The following is a 25,357-nucleotide window of genomic DNA, read 5'->3' on the forward strand; positions in this document are numbered from 1 at the left end:
ACATGGTGACACTACCATTATTATTGTGACAGCGGTACATCTGTCATATTCTTTTAGAACTGCAAATTCCCAAAAGAAAACCCAACTCAATTTATATTTTATTGAAAAGAAAGCTCTATGACAACCGTGCAACTATTTTCAATATCAATAAATCTGCCAATTATTTATTTCCACAATCATCAATAAAATGTCAAAGAATCACAATCACAATTTGTCTAAAAAAGACTTCCGAAACTCACATTAGATAAAGAAAAGCAGCAATGTTTCTCAAATTTGAGAAGCTGGAACTAGATCATTTTTTGTTTTGCTTTTGAGAATTTCAGCTTGAAGAAAAATGATGACCCAACTGTCAAAATAGTTGCCATGTGATTTCGTGGATCGCCTAATTGATTAATGAATTAATCAACACTGCTCCTGCATTGCTGTCAGACCCACTTTGACCTTTGATCAAATTACTGCCTTTTTTTGCTGCGACTTTTAATCTGATGCATCTTTTCCTTTTCTTGTGACACTCACTCTAATTTTCTGCCTCCGTCTAAGATGAAATGCCACACTCAGCATGCAGTAATGTTAGATTTAGTCAGATATCCACGTGTGACCAAACATCCCCACCTCCACCTGAACTACTAACAGGGTTCACCCAGCTGGAACTGCATGTGTTCGGCAATGAGACCAATGAAGCTCCCTGCTTTGTCTGTGCTAATGAGACTCATGGGAAGGAAAATACGAACTAGGTGACACACACAGATGGGAACCAGGCGTGGCGCTCAGATTCAGATTTGTGAAATGTCTTTTTTAATGTCAGCTCACAGGCTGGTCAGCGGGACACAAATAGAAGATGGAGGGCTAATAAAGAATGATGCTTGATGCTTGTATATACAGACATATCATGTATGGTTCTGGAGCTGTTAGTCAATTAAGTGATAAGTCAATCAACAAGAAAGTAATCTGCAGCCTTCAGTCAAGCAAAAAGACCAAACGTAACCTAATATGCTGCTTTTCTCTGCTGTTGTGGCATCATAAATTGAACATCTTTGGATGTTTTTGACAATTTTGAAGACAACATCAGGGACTATGTGAATTTCTGATCTATTACATTTTATAGACAAATGTGTTTTATACTTTTTTTCATGAAAATCTGCTATTCATTCAGTCCACAAACACAGCCAAATACAACCAAGCTTGTCATAGCCTAAGACAAGAGAAAGGGTACCGATGAAAACACCTGGGTGTCAAAGTAAGTAATTGTATTTATGGCACATGAAGGTTTTTCAATTTCACGACAAACAATTGCTATTGTATCTCTTACAGGATCACATTTGCTGGATCCCTAAAATTTTAGTTTAACCTTGCTGCCTTTACTCTGTAGTTGGACACTTTAAAACGTTATGGTAATAAAGCACTGCCTGAGTTGAAGTTAAATAAAGAGACAGAAAAGGCTGGGACACAGATATTGAACTGAGGTCATAAAGAGTAAACTGAACAGTGAAAACTGTGAAGAGAGCAGTGGGCTCTCTGCAAGAAGGACACATTAGAGGAACAGATCGATTTGATTAGTGTCCTCAAATGTTTTTTCATACCATTAGCAAGGCATATCTCAGCAGCGCCTCTATCACGTACAGTGAGCCGTCCTTGTCCCCATGTCACATCTGACAGGCATGCAACAGCATCACAATCAAAATCTAATCCACCTGAGAGGAAAGGTGTCATGGTTAACCATCTGGACAGACAGGGTCTCGATGTACATTAAAGTGCTTCAACAAGGTTTGTGTTGATCCTGTAGCTGCTTTGTTGAAATTCCATCTCCCCTATGTAGAAAGAGTGGTTTGGTAATTATCACAAGTCTTAAAAGACAGAAAAAAAACTTATATGCCCCATGTTTCACCTACCTAAGGCCATACTCTGTAGACAAGCAAACCCAGGCGCATTTTAAACGGCTTATATGCCTTGTGAAATAATTAATGCAGATGTCTTTATAAGTCTCCCATACTTTGGTATTGATTTTCTGAGCTGACTGTAAGCTGCAAAACCAGACAGAGGGAGAACAAAGCCAGGACCAGAGCTGTGAGAGAGAAATAATCAGTCCTTGTTTCCTACTGCCAAAATCAACCATGCCACTGCTTGATGACAGTCAGAAGAGATTACCAAACTCATAGAAAATGACGTTAAATGAGAGGCTGCAATGTTGACGTCTCGACAAGAGACAGGGAGGGGGAACTAGTGAGGGAGAAAAGAAGCGTTGTGACTTGTAAACACGGCGTATTGTAAGTGTGTGTTGATTTAGACCGGTGACACAGAGACAATGGGCCACTGGGAGGGGGGGAGGTGGAAGGCTGTAGGAGGAGTAGGGGGAGGATAGGAGGACCTGATCGACGTCACTGCAGCTGGACTAGTGCATACATTGACACATGGCAATGTGGTTTGTTCACTGCTGCAAGATGGCACTGACTGCAGGCCTTACTGACACATGCAAAAGAGGCGCAGCGTTATCTGCTGCACAGTTAAAGGCAGGATTCATCATATTATAACATTCCCGTGTAATGCTTAGGTTTTTCCATCGTCTGAACCACTGGTCCCTCGGGTAAGGCAGTGTAATTAGACACAAGCAGTTGCTATGACTACAGCTGGGTGAGTGCAGCATAGCATGGCCTGTTTAATGATCAGAAAGAGATAGTTGTAATAGCACAAACTACTGGAAAAACTCTTATCAAAACAAGACCTTCCAAAGAGAGCTAACATGTGACAGGGGTAATATTAAGAATTAAGCTCATAAAGTGTCTATTGATTCCTCTATTAGAGGAAAAGGTATAAAATAAATACTACACAATGGGTACGAATAGCCAGAAAAATTCATTTCAGTTTGGTTTTTATGTTTCAGACTGAGTATTTCTTATATTGGAGATGATCCAGGGGCTGATATGGAGTTAAAGGGGAAATCCACCAATTTAATAAGCTACATCAAAGTCTGTTTACAGTTCTTAGCGAGAACGACTGCATATGCGGAAAAGCTGAATAAAGCTCTCTCATGTATTAGCATACATTCACAATATATGCTAATATAGTCAATGTTAACACATGAGAAGCACAAAGTCGATAGCTATATAAAGCCTTTTGTGGCTGTTTGAGTTGTATTCTGAGTAATGTAGCAGCAGGTTTTGACAAGGAAGGAAAAAGATGCTATCTCTGGTTCTGCTGTCCATTGTGAATATGACAAAGAAGAGCATAATGCTAAGTCAGTTTCTTTTAAATCCCCTATATTGCACTTGTAGGCTACATATTTTGCCATAAGACTGATATTCCTTCCACAGGTAGCATCATGTGTAGATTAGCCTGACATGTAAACATTAGGCCTGCCTCACCTACTACCTGTTAAGATGGGGATTAGCACTCTACCTGTCTGAGCTGCTGAACAAACATGAGAAAAGACAACAAAGGTGTCAAATGAAAAAAGATAACAACGTCAGATGTGTTCATGCCTAATTACATCTGCCAGAAACTGATGAATCAATTAAAAATCCCAATATGTCACTGATATTACAGCGTGGACCACCCAACCCTTGTTCAGTGTGGGGGGTGAGCTGGCCTGGAGCCACAGTATGCATACACTCTGACCTTGCTTAAGCAGGAAATACTGCTGAATCACACACTCTGTGCATAGAGTATCCAAGGGAATAAAAGTCTACGAAATCACACAAAAAAAAAATCTTCTTATCAACTGAAATACAAGCGAGCAGGGCTGACAGACAGTTCGCAAAGTGACACCCTTGCTGTTGCCTACATGAGGTAAGCTTCATTTACAGCATAAGCACTGGCAGACAGATGGAGCTGAGCTGGAAAGGCTCAAAGCTCAGGTGGACTCTCTCTCTCTCTCTCTCTCTCTCTCTGCAAGGTCATACTGCAGCATAACAGATCAGATTTGTTCCCCTGGCTTCATTTTATATCATCATCATCATCATCATCATCATCGTCATTGTCAGCTCCAACAGACAGAAAACTGTGCATGTTTGCAAGACTGAAACCTCCTCACAAAGATACAGCCAGCACCGTTTTGCACCCTTGTCTCTTGAGGATTAAATAGCCTTTGGAGAACAAGATTGTGGCCCTGTCACAGAAACAACAACACATCAAGCAAGCTGCCTGTAACTATAGACTTTCTGCTTTACAGGGAGTCTGCATCCAAGCTGAGCCTGCCCCTGTGACAGCTGTCATAGGATTTATAAAGACAAACATGTACAACATTGGTGTCATTTTGACAATGAAATCAGGAAGATCTTCTCGATATAGCCCCCATAACCAGACATGTCATTTAACAGGAATTTTGTGCTTCCGTGAATACATCATGTAGCAGTGAACAGATGAACTTCACCGGGGATTTATGTGGGCCTAACAAAATAATCTTCTTGCCTCGGTGCTTCATGGAAGCAGGGAGATAAAATTATCCAACTGGTGAAATGTGCAGCATTTAGAGGACTCGGTGACATTCACGGGATCTCAGTGAAGCCTGTGTGCTGGATATAAACCTGCTCGAGAAGGGGGATGGGGACTGGGATGTGGAGAGGGTGAAACGAAACGCTACTGCGGGGCCGCTTGCGTGGTGCGCCGGGGCGCATCGACGCCGCATCGCAGCCTGGAAAAAGCCACTTACTTCCCCACGAAGTTCTCCAGCACCGAGCTCTTCCCCGCACTCTGGCCGCCCACCACGGCGATCTGCGGCAGGTCCAGGTTTGCGTTTTGACCGATTGCGGAGAAGGCATCCTGCATGCGGTTCACCAGAGGAATCAAATCCTCCATTCCCCGGTTGCCCATCTTTGCGGTGCAATCGGCAGCCTGTCTTCCTAGTCAGAGCCGGGAGGGATTTATGTCTTATCTTTCCTCTCTTCGTCCCTCCTCGCCACCCTCGCTTTCAGAGGGCTTGTTGGACTGCGCTCACACCGGGTCGCTTTTCATTGACTGCGCCTCCTCGGTGGGTCAGATCACCTCAGCTCGGACTCTCTCCCTCCGCCACAGAACATGCACACTCTTCTCAACCGAGCTCCACAGCGGCGGGGGGGGGGGGGGGGGGGGGGGGGGGATGAGGATGATCTCTTGTATTTACCTCAGGAGAGATCCCTGCAGTTCTGCACTCACACCGCCGGGGGGTGACACTGGTGCACTTTCACTGTGATGCCTGTCAAAAGTGTGCTGTTTACAGTGCAGGAAGTTCTTGTTTTTAAGACACTTTAAAGTTGCATCTGTCTTGTTAGAGTGGGTTTAAAAACGTACAGATGGAAATTCGGGCACCCAGTTTTTAGTGCTATTGCCCAACCAAACACTTTAGTGTGAAGTGCACATCTGTCAGCGGTGCTGAATCTGTTAGCACCATGGACAGAGGCCAGGGGCCACTCTACAACTTCTATGTTTCTGTAATTCAGAATATCCAGTACATTTTATCACAGGAGTGAGTGATTTTTATTTATTTTTATATTTTTTATTTATTTTGTCTAGGATAGCATCCATTTGTCCAACAGTTCTGAGCTGCAACCTTTAGTCGATTAATCCATTAGCTGATCAGATCATAGGAGCAAAATACTTGGCAGCTATTTTGAGGATCAGTTTTTCGTTTTAGACATATTCCAAGGAGGTCAAACATTTACTGGTTCCAGCTTCTCATTTGTGAGGATTTGCTGCTTCTCACTGTTTTATGTAATAGTAAATTTAATGTCTTTGGCTTTGACTGTTGGTTGAACAATTTAAAGACATTACCTTAGGACCTAGTAACCTGTGATGGGCATTTCCAATTATTTTAGGGACCAAATCATTAAATGATTGATCAAAAAGTAATTTCATTTAAAAATAAAAAATAATCAATAGCTGCAGCCTGCAGCCCTAATGACAAGTTGTCACTATAATTATAGGTGTATATACACGCATGAATAAGAAATACTATATACACTAAAAAATCATATTGTATTGTAGAAATACATAGTTTTACGTGTCAAACAACAACAAAAAAACAAACTTCCATTTTAAATTGAAACAGTCAGTTTTATTTGATATTATTATATATATTAAATAAATTTATAAATTTAGCTTTATTTGAGAATAAACAGTTTCTCCAGACAACCACCAGAGGGCGACAGGTTACAGTAATTTCACTACACTAAGAGGCTGGTTAACGTTTCTGCCTTATGCAAGTTGCACCGGGACTGAGAGCCACCCTTTAACCCTGTGCCATGCCTTTAGCTGGATAATCAACAGCCACCGCCGCTCTCCTCTTTGAGAAGTAAGTAGTAACTGCTGTGGGAATGTAGAAATGTAGAAAGAGGCTGAAGAGGCGCAGCTGGTTTGTCTACGAGTTAGCCTGCTACTTCAAAGCTATGCTAAGCTAACTGTCTGGGTTCAGTTACTGAGCGGTGGGGCTAGCTTGTTCATTTCATGGCAGGTGTATCTTATTTTTTATTGATTCGGGGTTTGTACTTTGTGCCAATTTTGGAATAACACACTTCTCTCTCACAAAAGCAAATAGTCGACATGCTGGTCTTTTCATAAAGTTGGCGAAGTACAGGAAGAAGTAAACCAAAACAAGCGCAAATTGTTGTTAGCTTGCTAACACTAGCTAGTTGTCATCACGAAAGAGGAGAGCGACCTGTTGTGTGTGTGTGTGTGTGTGTGTGGGGGGGGGGGGGGGGCGGCATTGAATTGAATGTGTCTTTATAACAAAGAGTTTTTCTGACAGCAGGAACACGTTCACATCAGCTTTTTCTTCCTCCGATACAGGGACCTGAGATCTCTAGAGGTGTCAAAACACTGCAACCTCGCAGCTGCGGGTCTGTCAACTCAGAGCGTTACGGCGGAAATTAAAGCCCGTAATGTTCAATCCACACATCCATCAGCAGCAGCAACAGCAGCTTCACCAGCACCTGCGGCAGCTACAGCAACTTTTCCAGCAGCAACCCCCGCCTCCTCCGCCGCAGCCTCCTCCGGGGCATCATGTCGCCCATCACCACCACCAGACACCACGGTAAGCACTTTAACTCGAGACTGGGGATGAGGCAGGGCCTCCTGGGTGATATGTGTGCCTGCTGCCGGTGGCTCAGCTGAAAGCCCTGTCACAACACATGTCAGACTGTAAGATTTGGCGATGGTTGGACTTTTGTCAGCATTTTAAATCTAGTATTAGTAATATTTGTGCAGCTTGATTTTTAATGTGTGCATTATAAGTTGAACTATTGCCATGCTCCGTTATCTGGTTTACAAAGGTGATGTTGATAAACTGCAGATTATATAAAACACCGTTGCAAGATTACTGGCCTCACACAATAAAGTATGATCACATCACCTCGGTTATAGCCTCCTGGCACCAGCACACAATCTGATTTATGATACAAAGTACCCTGTGGGTTTGTCTCATGTTACCTATTAGCCTTTGGTTCTGTGTCTTTAATCCTCCTACAAACTGAAGATGCAGGCCTCTTATTTTATTCAGAGGATGAGCAAAAGCAGCAGCCAGTACAGCTCTGTCCCACCAGCACCCCTTACTTTACCTGTTTTCTTTGAAGTACACCCCCCCCCCCCCCCCCCCCACACACACACACACACACACACACACACACACACACACACACCCTTTTTTTTTAGCACTTGTATGTGAAACCTATTACCTTGTAATTATACGCTATAAAAAAATGAAAACTTAAAACTGACTGAAGGAACATGACTTCTGATTAAAACCAGTCCATATCAGAACCACTACACACCGTGACTGGGTCAGAACATAGCGTGAGGGAAATAAAGACTGTAAAAATAATCATCATCATCATGTGAAATAATCACACTGACAGCTGGTATTTGGAGAGAACATTTTTGTGCAGGTGTCCATGTCAACATACTGTCATTTTGTTTTCCTCTTCATATTTCTACATCAGGATTTTAGCTAATTTTCAAACAATATGGGTGTGTGTAAAATAAATTTCGAGATTAGACAAAAGGCAGACTTCTCTGCTCTGGTTGTGGACAGTAATAGACCTCTTGGCTAAAACTTTACACCTCATTTGCTACAGATTTCCATAAGTTTGCATCAGTTGAAATAACCCTGCATGATCTTATGTGTATTTGCTATACAGAGCCATTCCTGTGCCTCCGCAGACAGCCCCTCCTCCCCGGATGGTCAACCTGTGCCAGACCACCCAGACTACCATCATCGCCCCCAATCCCATGCTGCAGGGGGCCATCCTGATGCAGCAGATGCAGGGTATGGCTGGGTTTACATTTTAAAGACAGCATTGTCTTGAAAAGCCCTCATCCCTGCATATAATGGCTAATAATCAGAAACAACATCAGAATTTTTATTTGTCGGATTTTTATTTGACATATGTTTAAAAGCATGAACAAGATTAAAACTCCTTTCATGCTTTTCTTTTGTCCAGGTAACATGCGGAACTTTGGGATGGGTGGGCAGCAGTTCCGTCAGTTTTTCACAGCTGGGACCAGGTCATCTCTGCTGGGACCGGTTCCCATGGGCATGGCCATCAAGTCCCCCATCATGGGCTTCCCAGCTGCACGACCCTTCCACCCACACACCCGCTTCTACAACAACAACAACACCGCTGCCGTCAGCACAGTCCTTTCCTCCTCCTCCTCCTCCTCCTCTTCATCCGCCACCACAGTAATTACAACAGCACCATTATAATGATTATAATCACAGTGTAGTATTTCACCCCAGCTCATACACTCCATTAGGGTTGTGGGAGTCTCAAATTCATCAAGATTTAATGACCGGTTCGATCAGAATCAGTGGAAATGTTCTTATCATGATGTTAGGTAATTTGATTGTGGCACACGCAAAGACGATTAGGGTTTACCTCTGTGCTTCACACAGTAACAGCTGAAGCAACCATCATGTTTAGATAAGTTTGAAATTTCAGCAACAGCTTTCATTATATTGAAGGAACAGATAATCCAAAAGCAACATGACTCTTTAATGTGTTTTTAATAGTCTTTGGATAACAATGGAGTTTGGTGGAATAGAGCTTAAGCTACATCAGGTTATAGCCACACACACACAATACTTGATTTTAACGCTGAAGCAATTATTCAATTACTGAAGCAATTATTCAGTTCAGTTTTTAGACAGTTGAGTGGACAAAACAAGCAATGACTGATTAATAAACCAGAAGAGTAAACAGGAGATTAATAAACCATTAAAGTAATGGTTAGTTTCAGATCTGCCAGATAGCAGGACAAATCCATTGTTGGTTTTGATTTCTTTTGGGCAGTTGTTGATGAAAAGGAGTCAGACCTCAGCATTGAACAGTCGGCTCAAGTTGTCAAATGATTTTAGCTGCTCTGATTAAATTAAACAACTTTAAAAAGGAGCTGAACAAGTTGCACATGCAATAATATGTTATGTTTAATATATTCGAACCAAATAATAAAACTAATTTCACTGTTAGATGCACAGTAAAAATCAGTTGTATCCAGTTCTAATAAAATCTTCTCTTATTTGTGCGTTTGTTAATGTCTCTAAGCGGCATCTCTATTTTAAACTTGATGGTATAGACATGTCAGATGGGGCCAGTGTTGATGCTAACTTTAAATAAACAAGCCAACCCTTTTCATGTGCAGTAAATTTGAAATCCTTTCATCTGTGTCTGTGTGTAGGACACCACAGCTCGCCAGCCAGACAGGAAACGAGACAGCGAGCAGATGGCAGCAGGGAGCACTGACAACCAGCCAGCAGCTAGCAGTACCAATGAACCCAATGATAAGTCTGAAACAGGTAGAGCTGCAATCCAGTCAGCCATGAAAAATGTTAAGGTGTATAGCATGAGTTTGATTACCATATGTGACTTTAAACTTGTGTCCATGTCTTCGCAAACTACAAAAGTACTGGAAAATACTGAGGGGGAACATTTGTCGGTAGATAAGGATTTTATTCTTTGTTTTTAACCTTGGTTTTGCATGTTCTCCTCACAGATGGTGCAGTGGGAGGAGTGAATGTACCCACACAGATCTTGGAAGAACAACTTGAAGAACCTGCTGTGAAAAAGCAGAGGACAGAGGAGTAGGAAAACCATTTGTTTTTGTTGTTATTAAAGAAGTTCCAGAAAATCTTATCACATTCTCAGGGTTTAACATCATATAAAAGATAAGATACGATAAGCCTTTATTAGTCCCATACTGGGGAAATTTACAGTGACTCAACAGCACAGTCGACAGTACAAGAAAGGAAAAACTGCAAAATGTCAGTAAAAAATACTTAAGAAGCTAAAAAAAATGTATCTATAAAAGGAAGAAAGGTTCTGGCTTGGAAACCTTGCTAAGCAAAAATGTCCTCTGCTTGATTACTAACCTTTTATCTTCTTTCTCTTAGGTCAGAAATCATCACTATTCCAGATACAGATGGGGAGGTTCTTTCTTCAGAGTGCCACAGCAACACAGAGGAGAGCCAGCCTGAAGGTAAAACACACCTAAACCCCAGGTTTGGACAAGTAGATGGTTTCAGATACTTTCAGATGTGAAGCACTAACAATCCTAATTTTGTTGTATGCAGAGCTTACAATGACAAAGGCTTTCTATTCTAATTTCATCTGTATGTAGTAAAGTTTAGATCTGTCATGATGAACACTTAGTGAATGCTTCTCTTGGCCTCAAATCTTTTGCCAGATGCCGTCATTCTGGAAGAAGGAGGCTCTACAGGCGACTCAGATGTTGTTGAGACGCTGGAGGAGAGGAGAGCTGATGAGGTGAACGGAGCTTTTTGTTTGCTATGGTCAGGTCACAGACAAAATGTTTAACACTTTGATGTAACTAAATCACCAATGCAAATACTGCTTCAAAGGTAAGTCATATTAGGTTCCATGCCAGTTAACAGTCATTCATCATATTCTTCTACAGGTCTTTCATACCTCAGTTAAATAAATGCATGACGCTGACAGTAGGTTTACATCTGCTTTGTGAAACCTCTCTGTAGGTGCACAGCTCTTTATCTGCCCCATCACCTTCTGGCAGGCTGAGTGAGGATGACCAGCAGGTTAGTTTACCCCCAGAGGAGATGCCACAGGAAAAAGATGCCTCCTCGGGTTCACCAGCCAACCAGGACGAAGCGGATGAGAGTGTAGCGGAGGGTGCCACCAAGTTCTACTGCTACCTCTGCAGCATCACCTGCCCCACCCAACTCGTGGGTTGAACATCAGTTTTATAATGACTGTGTTTTACCATATTCTTCTCTTTAATTTATCACTTTTTAAAAAAATTTATTTATGTTTTTTCTATTGTAGAACTTCAGGAGTCATATGAACAGCGTTTCCCACCAGCAGAGGATGATGGAGATCCAACACATGAGCAACGCCTGTCTGGTCACGCTGCTGCCACGAGTGCAGGAGTCTCTACAGGGAGCAAACAAAGATGGGTCAGTTTTTAATCCACGTATGTGCGATTAGCTTGTGTTTTGTATTCTGATTGTTAGCAAGGTAATTTAGCAGTTTGTTTTTTTTTAACCATAAACGGGTTAACTTACATTGTCTCCAGTCAGCCATTTGGATTTTAACATAGGAAAATGTTTTGAAAAGGAGAAAACAATCATGATAATACTTGTCTGTGTTCTTTGCAGTGAGAAAAAAGCAGACATGAAGCGTTGGTGTGCCACCTGTCACACCCATTTCACCAGTAGCATCATGGACCACAGGCGCACCGAGGAGCACAAAGTAATCAGCTGCTCACTTTATAGATAAGCACATTTATATAATGTAACTACTGAGTTCAAGAAATAGTACAAAATATCTAAAAATGATGGCTTTCAATGAGAGTAACTGATCTGATGCCCACCAATCTCTCCGCAGCTTGCCAGCAGAACAGCCATCTCCTCCTGCACACTCTGCAAGAAACACTTCAGGACCTCCCAGATATTTGTGGAGCACTTGCAGTCCCAGGAGCACAGACAAAAAATGGAGAAGGTAACTGTGTTTATATTCCCAAAATCATTTTTCCAGGAGATAAAAAATGACACTAAATGTTTACTTTGCCATATTGATCCATCTCACCAATGTATGTTACTGTTTCTCAGCTGCAGGAAAAGGAAGGATGTGAGGCCTTGGCCAAGCTGACTGCCATGGACACAGATGGCTTTCCGTTGGACGAGGAGGAGGGAAGTGAGGTGGAGGAGGGAGAGGGAAGACAAAGGAATGAAGGAGACCAAGACTGCTCAGAGAAACAGGTGAATTAATCTGTCTTTGTTTCTAATTTTGCCCCATAAAAATGGTTGGCAATATTTGCAGTTAAATGACCAGAGTTCAACAAAAACTGTTTCTACATCACAATTGGTGCATTTATCATAACATGTTTACTGTGTATTTGGTGTCCTGATAAAGGATGGCTGGTCCTCCCTTAAAGAAGTGACTCTAAAGAACATGGCCAGTGATGAGCAGTATGACCCTGACACAGTCTACGGTGAGTGTCGACGAACTCCTGGTTGTTCACTGCATTATTTATTTTGTTTTCTGGTTTTTCTTCAGCTCAGTCTCTGATTTCTTTTACTGCAGGCTCCAGTTTCTTTGTTCCAGTCGCAGGTTTTATCTGCAGACTCTGCAACAAGTTCTACCATTTTGAATCTTCTGCCCTACATACCCACTGCAAATCACTGACGCACTTCGAGAACCTCAAGGTTGGTTTTTCATGACTTCATCAACCCTGTTTCCACTACTGAATAGGCAGTAGTTGCTGTTCTTTTTTAAAGTAATTTCTCTTATAGTTAACTACATTATTAATATTTGTGGACATTTGTGCCAAGAATTTAAGAGATATTAGAAGTATTAGTATTTTGTTTTATTGATTTTTGTAAACCAAACCTGAATCCAAGTATATTTAAGCAGTAATCTGCAGGCAGATTGATATGCATAAAGGTGTATTGAGGAATTTCCATTGACTTATTGCAGTATTTTTCTGCTTTCTTTTCTCAGAGGTACAGAGTGTTGCTCAGTCAAAAGGGTGAAGCTGTTGAATCTTCCAGAGAGTCGCTCCTAGCTTCAGGCAGCCTCAGGCCTGTCACCAAAACCACCACAGACTGGTCAGACGAAAATTCCCTCTCTGATGACACTGGTTTAGTGACAAACCTGGACTCCTTGCAGCCCATCATCACACTCACCCGACTGCAAATGCAGACAGAAAACCAGCAACAAGAGGAAGAATCAGAACCTGACCCGACCTCACAGGACATCACCACCACCTCAGCGACCTGCACTGATAGCACAGACCAAGACCTCAGCCTCCACAGCAAAGAGGAAGACACCACATCCAAGGCATCTCTAGTTCAGGAGAGTCCTGCTGAGCTGCCAGCTGGCAGCAGTGAGAAGCCAGACTCCGAACCGGCAGCTTCTATTGAGGATGCTAATGAAGAGGAGGAGGAGAAGGAAGCTCCTGCTGTCCCAGGGAAAAGGAACAGCACAGGGAAGGCAAAAACCGCACCCAAACGCAGGTCAGGGAGGGCCACAAACAGACGCTGAGTCAAAGATGTGATGTGGAAAGACAGGAAACCTGGTACAACCTCAGCACAGGACATATCAGTATGTGAAGAGGTGCTTTCATCAAACAGCGACCAAGAAATGAAGAAACCAGCCTTTCTTCATGCTGGAAAGTCTGAGTTAAACACACACTGGTTATGGTGGAACATGACTGGTCAGGTGGATTGCTCTCCCAGGGTGGGAAATTAACATGTGACAGTTATCAAATGCATTGATTGTGGGTAAGCCTCTTAATATTGGAAAATTATGTTTTTGAGTAGGTCCCCAGCCATAACATTAAATTACAGCAATCAGAGTGAGATAAGTATGAAGTATGGACATCGAATCCAAAACAAACCAACTCTGTTCAATATTCACACAAAACTGTATTAATGTTGTTAACTACAATTGTTAAAAGATAAGAAGATCCTTATTTTATATAACCACTAGAAAACCCAGTATATAGACACATAATATTAAGCAGTTTTGAGTATGAGGTGTGCTCACACAGGAAAAGTGAGGAAGTATACAGCTGACTGAAAAAAAATTCTATTTTTGTAAGTGTGATTTTGATGGGCACTGTTCTGCCACAGCTGCACAACAGAAACAGACTGTGGATAGAAACAAAATAGCAGGTAAAATATCTTTTTGAATGCCCCAGGTAACAGAAACGTTATATTGAATCATTTGAAAAACATTGTGGCATTTAATTGGTAGTGACATTCCAAGGTCGCATTTAGACTGACTTCCATTGGTACATGTATTGTATAAAACACTGAAGAATGTTTTATTTTTTCTGGCCATGCCAGTGATGTTGCTCTAGGGACATTTCAGGCAGTACCACTACGACTGTTAGATGGATAGCCATAAAATTTTGCACAGACATTAATGGTCATCAGAGGATGAATCCTACTAACTTTTATTATCCCCTGACTCGTCCTCTACTGCCAGCATTCTCTCTTATCCAGTTAAATATTTCGACTACAATTTGTACAGACATTCATGGTCCACAGAGGGTAATCCCTCTGGAAGTAATGACTTCTGCTTTGGCACAACCGTGATATTCACATTGTCTGACTTTAAATGTCTCGACAACTTTTAGATGGATTTCCTTGAAATATGAAATATGAAACATCCCCTCAGGATAAAATGTAAAATGCCTAATTTTTCATTTAGCACCAACAGGTCAAACTTGTTCACTAATTTGTTTTTGACTAAATACTTGAAAACCTAATTACATTTCCATCAGCCTCAACTGTACATGTCAGATGTACAAAGCAAAGCTGTCACAGTTATACTGTGTACACAAGTAGTATGTCATTTGGAATTGGCTTAATGCAAATTTAGTATGGACAGATTTTAAAGGTATGGTATGAAACACATTTTTTAAACACTTGAGAACACTTTTCAGGTTGCTCCATAAATATTGCAATCACTGCAGCATTTTTTAAAATTTTTTATCCGGCAGTCTCTCTGGCTGGCTCACCTAAACGTTAATTTCCCACCCTGCTGTCTTCGAGGGATGACTTCAGTTTTTTTTGGAAATTCTCTAGCTAGCTAGGTGAATGATTGTTAACTTATGATAACCTACAAGTGTAGAAGACCGTACTGATGGTGGAAGTGGAGAAGTTTTCCACATTGCTAACCACATAGCACACGCTTTTAGCGAGCTGAAATGTAGAATGTAACTAAATTAAGTGTTTGAGCAGGTGACAGCTTTTGATTAAAAAAAGTGTTAAATGGAACCTTGGCTTGAGTGTTGAGAAACGCCGAACCTTGAAACTTTTTTGTTGTTCAGGGCGTTTTTGGGTTTTTTTTGGCATTTCAGGTTAAGGTTGATGTCCTGTTTGGGCTAAAAAGGTTGTCGGCAGATGTGGGCTTTTCACTGAAATTGTACTGCACATATTCCTTTTGGCCTACAATCAGCAATAGGAAGCTTTTTTGCATAATGCTTTTTTCAAGAGTTTAAGAAATCCCAGCACAATCTGAAGGAACCGAGTGTCATAGTGAACATCTAAATGTCTAAACCCCTTTTACATCTGCATTCATTCATATGGAGAGGAAACCCCTGTATTCTTGAAATGTTCAGGCAACTCTTAAATGGGCATCTAAAGCAGCCGACAGCATCATCATCATGCCAGGAGCAAAAATGAAAGGCATCTCCTAACAATCATGCACTGAAATTATGAGGCCTGTGAGACAGAAGGTTGTCTGCATATTGCTTATTTTGAGATTTGAGTCAGTCAAGACATAAGCTGTTGAAGCTTAAAATACTGCTGAGTTGTTTTGTTTTTTTCCCTTCTTGCTGGTTGTTGCAGATTTCATCTTCAGAAGAGCTCAGAATTCATAAAGATAAAAGCATTTATGTAGAACTGATCATGTTTGGAGTCACATTCCCATGGCAATTGTCAAGTGTGCCTACATTTAGACTGAAATAGTAGTTCCTTTTATATTTCCATGGATGTAAAATGCTTCTATAAGCATTCACAGCACAAGAATATAGTAGGTGGTTGTTGGTGCTTTTTTGCTTTCAGTTTGCCATTGTTTCGATTTTTACTTCCACTATGGAGGTTATGTTTTCAGCCCTGTGTGTTTATTTAAGTACTGAACCGATTTGCACCGAACTTGGTGGAGGGATGGGGCATGATGCAGGGAAGAACCCATACAATTTTGGAGCAGATCCATATCATTTGCTTTGAATTAGAATTTTTTTCTCTGAAGTCTGGTGTATATTTGACATTGGCCTTTGCAAAGGTCTTTGCTTTGAGTGCCCCTTTAATGTTTTTTTTTGTTTTGTTTTTTTCCTAATTAAAGATGTTTTGGTTGCAATACACTGGACAGTTGAAAACTTCACTTAAAGGTCCCTTTATTATCTGCAAGGGAAAACCAGTTAAGTGTCTGTAGGTATTTAATGTAGCAAAGTGTCCTTGCAAACCTTCAAGTCTGATGTGAAGCACCAGTAACATACAGTAGTCCACCCCAGTTACAGATTATACAAATGTTTAACTTTGGTTCCAGCATTTTAGCAGTCACGTGTCACCATAAGGCATAAACATATATATAAATACAAGGATGTATTATTTCCTTCTTCATGACTAGTGTGTTGTTCTGGAAACATTTCAGCCTCCATATTAGCGAAGGATAAGGGTATTTTAAACCACAAAAGGCTGACTGACACATGTAGCAACTCTTGTAGTCACAGTGGTGACTGCCACATGATTAGTATTGTGTCATGTTCTGTCTGAAGGAACAAGATGTGATCTTCAGCTCTGAAACGGAATGAAGTAGGAGAGAGAAAAGGACATGTAAAGGATAATTTCAAACAAAGTTGTATGTTTCTTACTGTATTTTTATTCAGCTACTGACAAACTGAGATGAACAAACAGGTGTTGTTTTCTAATTGCTGGAAGTTTATTGTATTTTTGGATTTGTTGTCTGTTTGGGGGTCATTTTAATTTATATTAAAACAATTCCCACACTTGGCTGACTTAATTTTGACTTGTGGCTAGCACTTACACATAATACAAACACTTGCCAGACTGCATCACGTATTTCAAACAACAGATAAATGAAAATGAACAGGACACCACAGTGTAGATGTACAGTCACGCTGGAGATCAAACATTATAACTCCTGGAACTTTGCATATTTATAATTTAGGATAATACATACAGTTATTACAGGGAATGTACAGCTATTACAAAGCTGATGTCAACACTCAGTTGATGCTTCCTCTAAAGCCGGATACACCACTGATTCATAATGAGGACTGACTCATAAGCTTGTGGAGAGTCTACTGATATGTATGTCATATGGCATGGATCCCCCTTAACATCAACGCATAATAGTGTGCAGAGGTTAAGTACTATATAGCATCTCTTGCCTCTTGGCAGATGAGCCAGACAAGTCAAACCCTTCAATGAGATCAAACATTTTTACACCAGGAAACTGAGCATGATCCTGTGCTTTGCACTGAAGCCATATTTTTTATAACCTTTTTAAAAAATAATCTGGTATGTGTGTGGCTTCAGGAATCGTCTCAATGATATCCAACACGAACCTGAACACAGTTCTGCACAGAGGGATGCAGCTTTTTACACGGCTACACATTTGACTTAAGATTCAGGCGAGTCTGAAATACAGTGCAAAGTAACTGTGAAGTCCGACTGGTATGAGAAGCTGCTAGAGGTCAATAAACTCCACTCTGCTCATCAACATCAGCACACCACAATCCAACAAAAGGAGATTTGCACTGAGTTCAGTGTTAGGGAAGATGCAAAGTATCACAGTCATATACATGTCGCTGATGAGGATGTAAATTAACAAAAAAAAATCAGACAGGCATGGACTACGTAGATCAGGGGTCACTAGTCCTAAATCAGAGGTCAGAAGTTGAGAGGACTGCCATAAATACTTTCTATCCTTTCATTTTGTTGAACTCAGTCCCCTTTGTCTACTCGCTCTTGTTGCTCATTTGCGAGCCCCCACTGTCCTTGTTCAGGTCCTCCTTGCTTGATGAGGAGTCCCCATCTCCAGGATGCTGCTGCTCCTCAGTTGGGGAGCCAAGGAGTTGGGCCCTGAACTCCAGCCGGGCTTGCCGGTTGGACTCCATAAGTTCATGCAGTTTGCCATTGAGTGAATCATTGCGCTCCTCCAGGTCATCAAGATAAGAGTTGATCTGATCTAGCATGGAGTTGATAGCAGCATACTCTGTGGATAAGCAGAGGAAAGTTTTTTTTTTCTGTCCTGGAAAACAAAGACCACCTCTTGGTAAAAAGTTGTGTTTTTTTTAAATAAAGAAGCACTTTAAAGTGTAAAAAAGGTGATTTAGACAGTCAAAATGCCCATTTTTGACTTGCTAGAACTATCAGTATCAGCTTGATTTAATGTTAACATGCCTACCACTGACAAGACAAACAAGAGGAGAGCATATTCCACCCTCACTAAACAATACATCTAGCTTGGGCAATCTCAGCCCATTGACAACAAATATTGACTGATACTGCTCCTCAACGGTGTTAGCAGCTTGCTAATATATCAGTGCACCTCTAAACAGCTTAATTTTACAGTAATGGCCTCATTAATTTAATATGTGGCTATGAACAAGAATGTCGAGCTGAATAACAGTAAGACATTAGTAAGACTGATGTCATCTGGAGATAAATCTTGAATCTGCTCCACAGGCAGTGAACAACACAACGAAATAATATTACTGCAGCAGATATATAGCAAGTTAGGTCCTAAATTAAAATAAACCTAAATGCATGTAATATCTCAATCAGAAATCCCATGAACCCACTAAGCTTGTTCACAGTCCTGTGTCAAGTAAATTAAGTCTTGGTTTAACGTTGTGAATTTAGCATTAATGTTAATGGATGGTTTTTTTGTTTTTGAAGGTTTTGTCTACAAAAATACACACAATTTGGTTTTAGTGTGGACTCTCAAGTTTACTGCACTAACGTTAACAGTATTGATTACAATGAATTAACACATCCGCTCATTACCTTCTTCGCCGAATTCATCCTCGTCGGTTATAATACCATCGTCCATAGAGATATTTGGATCTCCATTTGGTCCAGACATTACTAAAATTTTCACTTGTATCACTTTGATACAGAAAGTGACTTTTTTTTTTTTTATTGTCAAGCTAGCTAGGCTACAAGCTAACTAGTATTAGCGAAGGACTCCGCAAACAACAATTCAAATTCAGCTAAGTCGACACCAAATGCAGTAATAAATGTCTACTTTAACGTTATTTTCAGACGGTTTCGATAAATCCACAGATCCCAGGAGCAAGGTGCTAGTTAGCTTCTTCGACCCGTCGTCATTTCCAGACGTCAGAGATTTGTTTACGGAAGCAATGAATTATGGGAGACATGTGGGCGGGACTACGTTCTCAGCAAAGATTGTTGTAGTTCTAACAAAGATAACTCACTCTGTACAGATAACCTGATTGCTACTGGAGCAGAAATATCCTTAGACCTAAACCGCAGACGATCTGTAAAACGTTTATATTTTGCTATCACTAGTGCCCGTTTCAGGGCAAGTTTCATTTGAAGTTTCTTCCGCATTGCCGTAGCTTATATGTGGACTACACTTATGGTTTCTGAAAATCTGAGCAGAGTGGACCCTCTTATATTTTCGTCCTCTCTGTCTCTGACCTGTCAGTCAGCTGTCAGTCAGCTGACAGGACGCGCTGCAAAAAAAAAAAAAAAAAAAAGTTTCCGTGACTCAACGCAAAAAACGTACTGAAAATGCACTGCTAACAAAAAAAATGAATAAATAATAATAGATAAATTTTAAAAAAACTAGCTTGTATATTAATATATCAATGTATTAATAGAGGAGCAACTTGGGCAACTTATTACGTAATTCAGTCTCATAATTAAGAAAAAAAATATCATAAAACAAGAAGACTATGTCCTGAGTTGGAGATAATGTTTGGATGGTGGGGTCCTAATTACGAGTTAATGCCTTTTTTCTTTTTTTGGTTTGTGAATGTGTTTGAGTGGATTCAATCTGCGGTCGTTCTTGATAATACCGCGATGATATTTGGATGGGAAGCTGATCTTTTCGTCTGAACTGGCTTTCCTCACTTTGATCAGTGGATGGCGCCAAGATATAATGCGAGGAGTCTCTGCAGCCAACCCACGTGTAGTCATTTCCTGTGGTGGGGGTGGCCTGTCCGACACACTGAAAGATCTGTTTTGAAGTGTTTTTAAGCTATGGATGAATTACCCTCGGACCTCAGAGCATTTCTTCTTAATCACCCTTTCCTTCAGCTTACAGACGGCAAAAAGGTTGGCGAGCAAATCGGATCCCATCGCACCACACGACATACATTTCCAGTGTGATGCTAGCCGTATTGCTAATTTACCTCATGAGCCATGTACTGTGGTGTGTTGGCCGAGGCTGAAAAAAACTGTTCATGATTACCACGTTTGTTGCTGCGCCGAGCTAAACTGCGGCGATCGACGTCGCCAGATGCACCACATCTGTCACCTAATGTGTTGTTTCAGATCAGATGCGCACTGAACGGCCACGAGTTTCCGTGCAACCTGACGGAGCTGCAGAAGTTCACTCAAGGGAAGAAATATGAGAAACTGAGTGCTGCAGCAGAGTTCAACTACAGCCAGTATGAACCACACGTTGTGCAAAGCACAAAACAACCGTAAGGATTAGTTTCCCTTAAATGCTTCCGTCCGTCAATATGTTGTCATTTTGCTCTGTCGACAGTGTCTTTGCAGTGACAGCGTGATTACCAATGAAATGCCAAAGTTTGTCACTGAATCCATCAAACTGATTCGCTCATTGTGTTGTTTTTCTGGTGTTTTCCAGCAATCAGCTCTTCTGTAAGCTGACCCTCAGACATCTCAACCGACAGCCACACCATGTCCTCAGACATGTCAACGGGAAACGCTTTAAGAAGGCCCTCTCCAAATGTGAGTGCACCACTGATCCACATACACAGCGCTTTTTTTTAGGTCATGAACTAGTGGATTACTGATGCTTGCTTCTTGATCTTTGGTGATACCCGTCATTCAGGGAGGAAATCAAAGCTGTCTGATGTATCTATTCAAAAACAAATATTCCTGCCACCACTGAACACAAATTGTTCTAAATCTGCTCTCACCAACATATTTTTAAACATAATTTGGGATTTTGTTCTGAGGTGTGCAGTAAAGACGAAACACCAGAAACAACATAACATCATGTTCCATTTTTATTGACCAAAAAAAACAATAGTATCACCGACTGTCCCATCTCATCCAGGCAGTATTTTAGGTTTATGCTGTAATATTGCCTCAGTTTACACTATCACTTGATCACTGGCACAACTGTCTCATTCTCGCTCTAGACGAAGAGTGTGTGCAGCAGGGGATTGAATTCGTACCAGCCAGACTCAAACAGAAAAAGCCCAAAGACGCTGGAGAGGATGTCAGTCGGGGGAGGGCCGCGAAACACGGGAGCAGCATGTGGGAACCCTCATCGAGCTGCGACGATCACAGCGACTCTGAAGACAGCATGAGTGACCTCTATCCTCGTCAGTATCCGAAGTGCACACACTGTAGACATCTTGGTCCACTTTTATTTTGTAACTGCGTCACGGAGGTCCGAGAGTCTGCAGGATTTAATTCCAGACAAAACCTACTGAATGTACTGATTAATAAACATATACTTTATAATGGTGTGTAGCTGGACTGTAGAAGTTACTGTTCTCCAATGCACCTGAGTCCAGACATGCACATTAGTATGGTTGCAGTTTTACTTTGCTGCAACACTTTGTTATATTTCCCCACAGCGTCTATGTTCACCTCGAAAAACCCGGCGGAGGAAAGTATGGAGGGTGATGGGGATGAGGAGGAAGATGACTTCCAAACAGATGAAGATGAGGACATGGAGGTGGACAAGCAGGTGGTGCAGAAACGCAAAAAGGTCAGTATGTAGAATGTATATCTAAAGTCACATTTGTGCATTTGTGTGTGGGCGATCTACTTTATCAAGGTTATTATGATTTTTCTTCTCTTGACAGACGTTAATGTTGTCATGTTTATGTCTTTCAGGTTCAGGGCGGTGGTTTTCAGAAGAAATTCAGAAATAATCACTGGAAAACAGGACGTAAGAAACAGGGAAAAGTGAAAAACGGAAAGTAAAATGTAAAACCACTGTACAGTATTTTTATACCTGGTATTTTGTCGGAGAGCAGCACTTACAACCTTTTGGTTGTAGTATTCTTATGTTTGAGCCACCCTGACCTTTGTTCACAACAAACACAACACATCACAACAAATCAGGAGTTTTCTGACTTTTTTCTTGCAAAGGTTGCACAATTTCAACCAGGCAGGTTTACATGATGTGGAAAGTGTGTTTGTGGCGGTTTACACGTCTCTTGGACTGGATAGATTGTGTTTTCTGGTGCACAAGCAAGAACCCTGGCATAAAATACAACCCTGTTTGGACTTGCAATCATTTTCTTTGTCTGTTTTTTTCCACAAATCATTGAGTATAAAGCATCTCAAAAATGTGATATGGCACATTTGAAGTGCAGATGTTAAGGTTCCAACTTTAGGAGACACACAGTTGCAGGCCGTATATTAACAATTATTTAACTCAGTCAAAGACAAGCATCTACTTTTTGTATATTTGTTGCAGAGTGTTTTGTACATAATTTATATTTTAACATCTCCGCGGATAATGTATAGGCATTTCTCACGACAAGATTTGCAGCAACACATGAAAATCACCTCCTTACTTAATAGTTTATATAGCAGGGAATTGCCTGTGTAAGTGGCAAACCATTTTTCATATGACCAACAACAAGCTTCATCTCCCAGAGCCTCAAGTAACCTTTTCACCAGTGTTGAACAGATCTTGCACAGAATCACCACACAGCTGCAAAAAAAAATGTCTAGTCGAGGACTGTCGTGACTTTGTGGGTCCAGCCAGTCACTGCAGCAGGTTACGGCTGATTAATTATTCTCATTTGATGTGCAGTTTACACTTGAGAAATATCTTGTGAAAAATCTCGTGTTGCAGCAGCTCCACAGTGTCAGTGTTGTGTGCTATCACATCATCTATTTCCTTTTCTTTTCAGCTCTATGTAGACGTTGAGGGCAAGCCATGTTTTTTGCGCAGAACACTTTATATTCAAAGCTAGGTCACAGTTACTGCTGTGCATTTAAATAACATCGTATCGAGCGGTGTACACTGGGTCCCTGCTTGGGAAAATACTTTTTGTCTGCCAGGCAAACAGGGGGTGTATGTGCTCCAGAGTTTAAAGACTTTCTCCAAGGCTTTGGTCTTGACAGTTAACAAGGCTATGGCCCCTTTAACACCTCCATCCCATCCCATTTCACTTCACGTGTAGCTCTGCCGCCTTATGCCAAAGGTTTTCATCATCCTCCCACCAACTAAATCTCAATCTTCAGCAGCCAAATGTCTTCCTCCCTTCTGTCTCAACTGGCTGTTCTTCACGCTGAAAACACCGACACCACTATGGGCCTGCTACAACCAGCTCCAGCAAATACTTTTGTGTTACACCATGTCCCTCCAAGCTGCAGATGGAGTCATGCCGGGAGAGCACCTTGGAGAATTTTGACGAGGGGCCGGGATGGTTAGGAGGCAGGTGGAGCCGGTAGAAGTTGTTAAACAGAAATGAGAGGCCCAGCAGCAGCCTGTCCAGCTCTGGTGAGGTGTCGTGTATCATTTCCAGTTTTGGGTTAGTACATCATTATTAAATGTCTGTCATCAAAAAAAAAGTTTTTAAAAGTTCAGTATCATTGCCTGCAGGACGCTGCTGCTTGTGAGCGGGCCTCAGTGACTTAGAAGTCCTCTGGACTGCTTGGAACTTTGGACAGACTTAGCACCTACTTTTAGTGGCTTTCTGAATTACTATTAGACCAAAACTTACCAGTGTTAGTTAGGATTGACACACCCCTTTCTCTTAACTCAGTCAGTTAAGAGCTACTTTTAGCCATAAGATGTTTAATGAAAATGGCTCCTGGTCCAAAGTAAGTTTCCACCTACCTGTGTCCTCAGGTTGTCTCTGAGATGTACCTTTATCTCAGCACAGTTGCCTGCCAGCCATTGTCCATACAGCAAAGTCCACTGAGAGCTCCTAGTGGACAGTGGACTGACTTTGCATTCATTTGAACTGACAAGAGGGATCTTGTCTGCCTCTGTGGCAACAGCTGTGGTCGGCCAAAGTCAAATGTAATTTCTTTTAAAGAAGGTGTGGCTGTTCTGGTGACAATATCTGTCATATTTATCTGACATGGGGGTCCAAGCTCCAGAGGTCTGTGTAAATAAGACCCAGCAAAAAATTAATAAACATTTATGCCTAAATTGACTGAGCTGACTTCAAACCAACTAATTTAATGTCTTGTATACATATAGGTGATAATTGGCAGAGGAGGTATTCAGATGCTTATGGAAAGGACAGTAGCTAATTATGATTTTTAAAAAATTCTTTGTTACAAATAAAAGTCCTGCACTCAAAATGAAACTTCAGCTAAAGTATGTAGTTTACCATAAGTATTAAAAGCAAAAACATTCATTCATTCAAATTATGACCCAAGGTCCTGGAAAAAATGGGACTTCAGGAACTCTGCTGTTAGTTTAGTTATAGAACATGTTACAACTTTATCATGCTTATTCGTACAGTACATTTACTTCATGTGAATTCCAGCATACATAGCTTTACACTCCAGCTTGAGATGGTCTAATCAGCCTCATAATTCAAAACCCTGGTGTGGGTATGCAGGGCCTTTAATCTATAATGATGCATGTGATTTTGTAAAATCAAAATGAAGAGTGACTATAGCTGTTAAATATAAAGAATATTTAGTAGTACAATATTTGCCTCTGCACTGTTATGGAGTAGAAGTAGTAAGAAGCATACATTTCAAAGACTTAAATACATCATCACTGTACTTAAGTAACTGAGTAAATGTACTTACTGTTGTTACTTTCCACCACTATGGGTAACGGAGGAAAACCCTGACGGAAGCGGTCTCTCCAGACTGACAATGCACCCATTCAAAGGGGGCAAAGGGCCACTTAATGATTTGATGATACTCATGTGAATCATATGTTGTGGCCTTCGCAGTCACCAGATTTCAACCCAGCTCAGCACATATGGGAGGTTATGGACAGACGGGTTGGACAGCACTCTCTATCACCAACATCCAAACACCAAATGAGGGGATATCTTTTGGATGAATGGTGAACCATACCTCCAACTGTTTTATTGGCTTTAATAATGTTTTCCAAGGAGAACTGATTTTGTTCTGAAGACTTGTGGTTCCCCAGCACCTCACCAAAACACTTTCTGTTGAAGTTCTGATGGTTATTTCTTTAATTTATCACACATCTGTATGGTG

General features: G+C 41.1%; 4 protein-coding genes across 15 annotated transcripts in view; 2 read left to right on the plus strand and 2 right to left on the minus strand.

Moving 5' to 3' along the window:
- The window catches only part of dnm1a (dynamin 1a), a 54,285-nt gene extending 49,255 nt beyond the window's left edge, over window positions 1–5,030 (minus strand). For all 12 annotated transcript variants that reach the window (XM_071465643.1, XM_071465640.1, XM_071465646.1 and 9 more), the window contains exon 1: window positions 4,646–5,030. In XM_071465643.1, coding sequence (XP_071321744.1) covers window positions 4,646–4,806 — 161 coding nt within the window. In that variant the 5' untranslated portion in view covers window positions 4,807–5,030. The remainder of the gene's footprint in view (window positions 1–4,645) is intronic.
- A 1,095-nt stretch (window positions 5,031–6,125) lies between these two features.
- Window positions 6,126–16,956, plus strand: ciz1a (cdkn1a interacting zinc finger protein 1a). The gene is made up of 16 exons (XM_071465198.1): window positions 6,126–6,262; window positions 6,757–7,000; window positions 8,103–8,230; window positions 8,406–8,644; window positions 9,640–9,757; window positions 9,955–10,042; window positions 10,352–10,437; window positions 10,645–10,724; window positions 10,952–11,158; window positions 11,259–11,389; window positions 11,591–11,684; window positions 11,820–11,933; window positions 12,044–12,193; window positions 12,348–12,426; window positions 12,519–12,640; window positions 12,936–16,956. The coding sequence occupies exons 2-16, from the start codon at window positions 6,849–6,851 to the stop codon at window positions 13,476–13,478; spliced, it is 2,331 nt and encodes a 776-aa protein (XP_071321299.1). The 5' UTR covers window positions 6,126–6,262; window positions 6,757–6,848; the 3' UTR covers window positions 13,479–16,956.
- Window positions 16,804–19,314, minus strand: bbln (bublin coiled coil protein). The gene is made up of 2 exons (XM_071465202.1): window positions 18,980–19,314; window positions 16,804–18,185 (listed from the first exon to the last, which is right to left on the minus strand). Exons 1-2 carry the CDS (start codon window positions 19,056–19,058, stop codon window positions 17,929–17,931), a joined length of 336 nt encoding a protein of 111 aa, XP_071321303.1. The 5' UTR covers window positions 19,059–19,314; the 3' UTR covers window positions 16,804–17,928.
- Window positions 19,315–20,108: 794 nt separating this feature from the next.
- surf2 (surfeit 2) lies at window positions 20,109–22,442 on the plus strand. Its single transcript, XM_071465201.1, has 6 exons — window positions 20,109–20,275; window positions 20,495–20,646; window positions 20,814–20,917; window positions 21,334–21,519; window positions 21,778–21,911; window positions 22,040–22,442. Exons 1-6 carry the CDS (start codon window positions 20,201–20,203, stop codon window positions 22,127–22,129), a joined length of 741 nt encoding a protein of 246 aa, XP_071321302.1. The 5' UTR covers window positions 20,109–20,200; the 3' UTR covers window positions 22,130–22,442.
- The last annotated feature ends 2,915 nt before the right edge of the window (window positions 22,443–25,357 follow it).

This window comes from Trachinotus anak, unplaced genomic scaffold, assembly GCF_046630095.1.
Source record: "Trachinotus anak isolate AG129_WGS33_773 ecotype Australia unplaced genomic scaffold, CSIRO_AGI_Tana_v1 ptg000028l, whole genome shotgun sequence".
NCBI classification, from domain to species: domain Eukaryota; kingdom Metazoa; phylum Chordata; class Actinopteri; order Carangiformes; family Carangidae; genus Trachinotus; species Trachinotus anak.

Coding starts and splice junctions, on each gene's coding strand:
- surf2 (XM_071465201.1), top strand. CDS start 20,201: ATGGATGAATTACCCTCGGACCTCAGAGCATTTCTTCTTAATCACCCT. Junction 20,647..20,813: donor GTGCAAAGCACAAAACAACC/GTAAGGATTAGT, acceptor GGTGTTTTCCAG/CAATCAGCTCTTCTGTAAGC. Junction 21,912..22,039: donor TGGTGCAGAAACGCAAAAAG/GTCAGTATGTAG, acceptor TATGTCTTTCAG/GTTCAGGGCGGTGGTTTTCA.
- bbln (XM_071465202.1), bottom strand. CDS start 19,058: ATGTCTGGACCAAATGGAGATCCAAATATCTCTATGGACGATGGTATT. Junction 18,186..18,979: donor GGATGAATTCGGCGAAGAAG/GTAATGAGCGGA, acceptor GCTTATCCACAG/AGTATGCTGCTATCAACTCC.
- ciz1a (XM_071465198.1), top strand. CDS start 6,849: ATGTTCAATCCACACATCCATCAGCAGCAGCAACAGCAGCTTCACCAG. Junction 7,001..8,102: donor CACCACCACCAGACACCACG/GTAAGCACTTTA, acceptor TTTGCTATACAG/AGCCATTCCTGTGCCTCCGC. Junction 12,641..12,935: donor CGCACTTCGAGAACCTCAAG/GTTGGTTTTTCA, acceptor TTCTTTTCTCAG/AGGTACAGAGTGTTGCTCAG.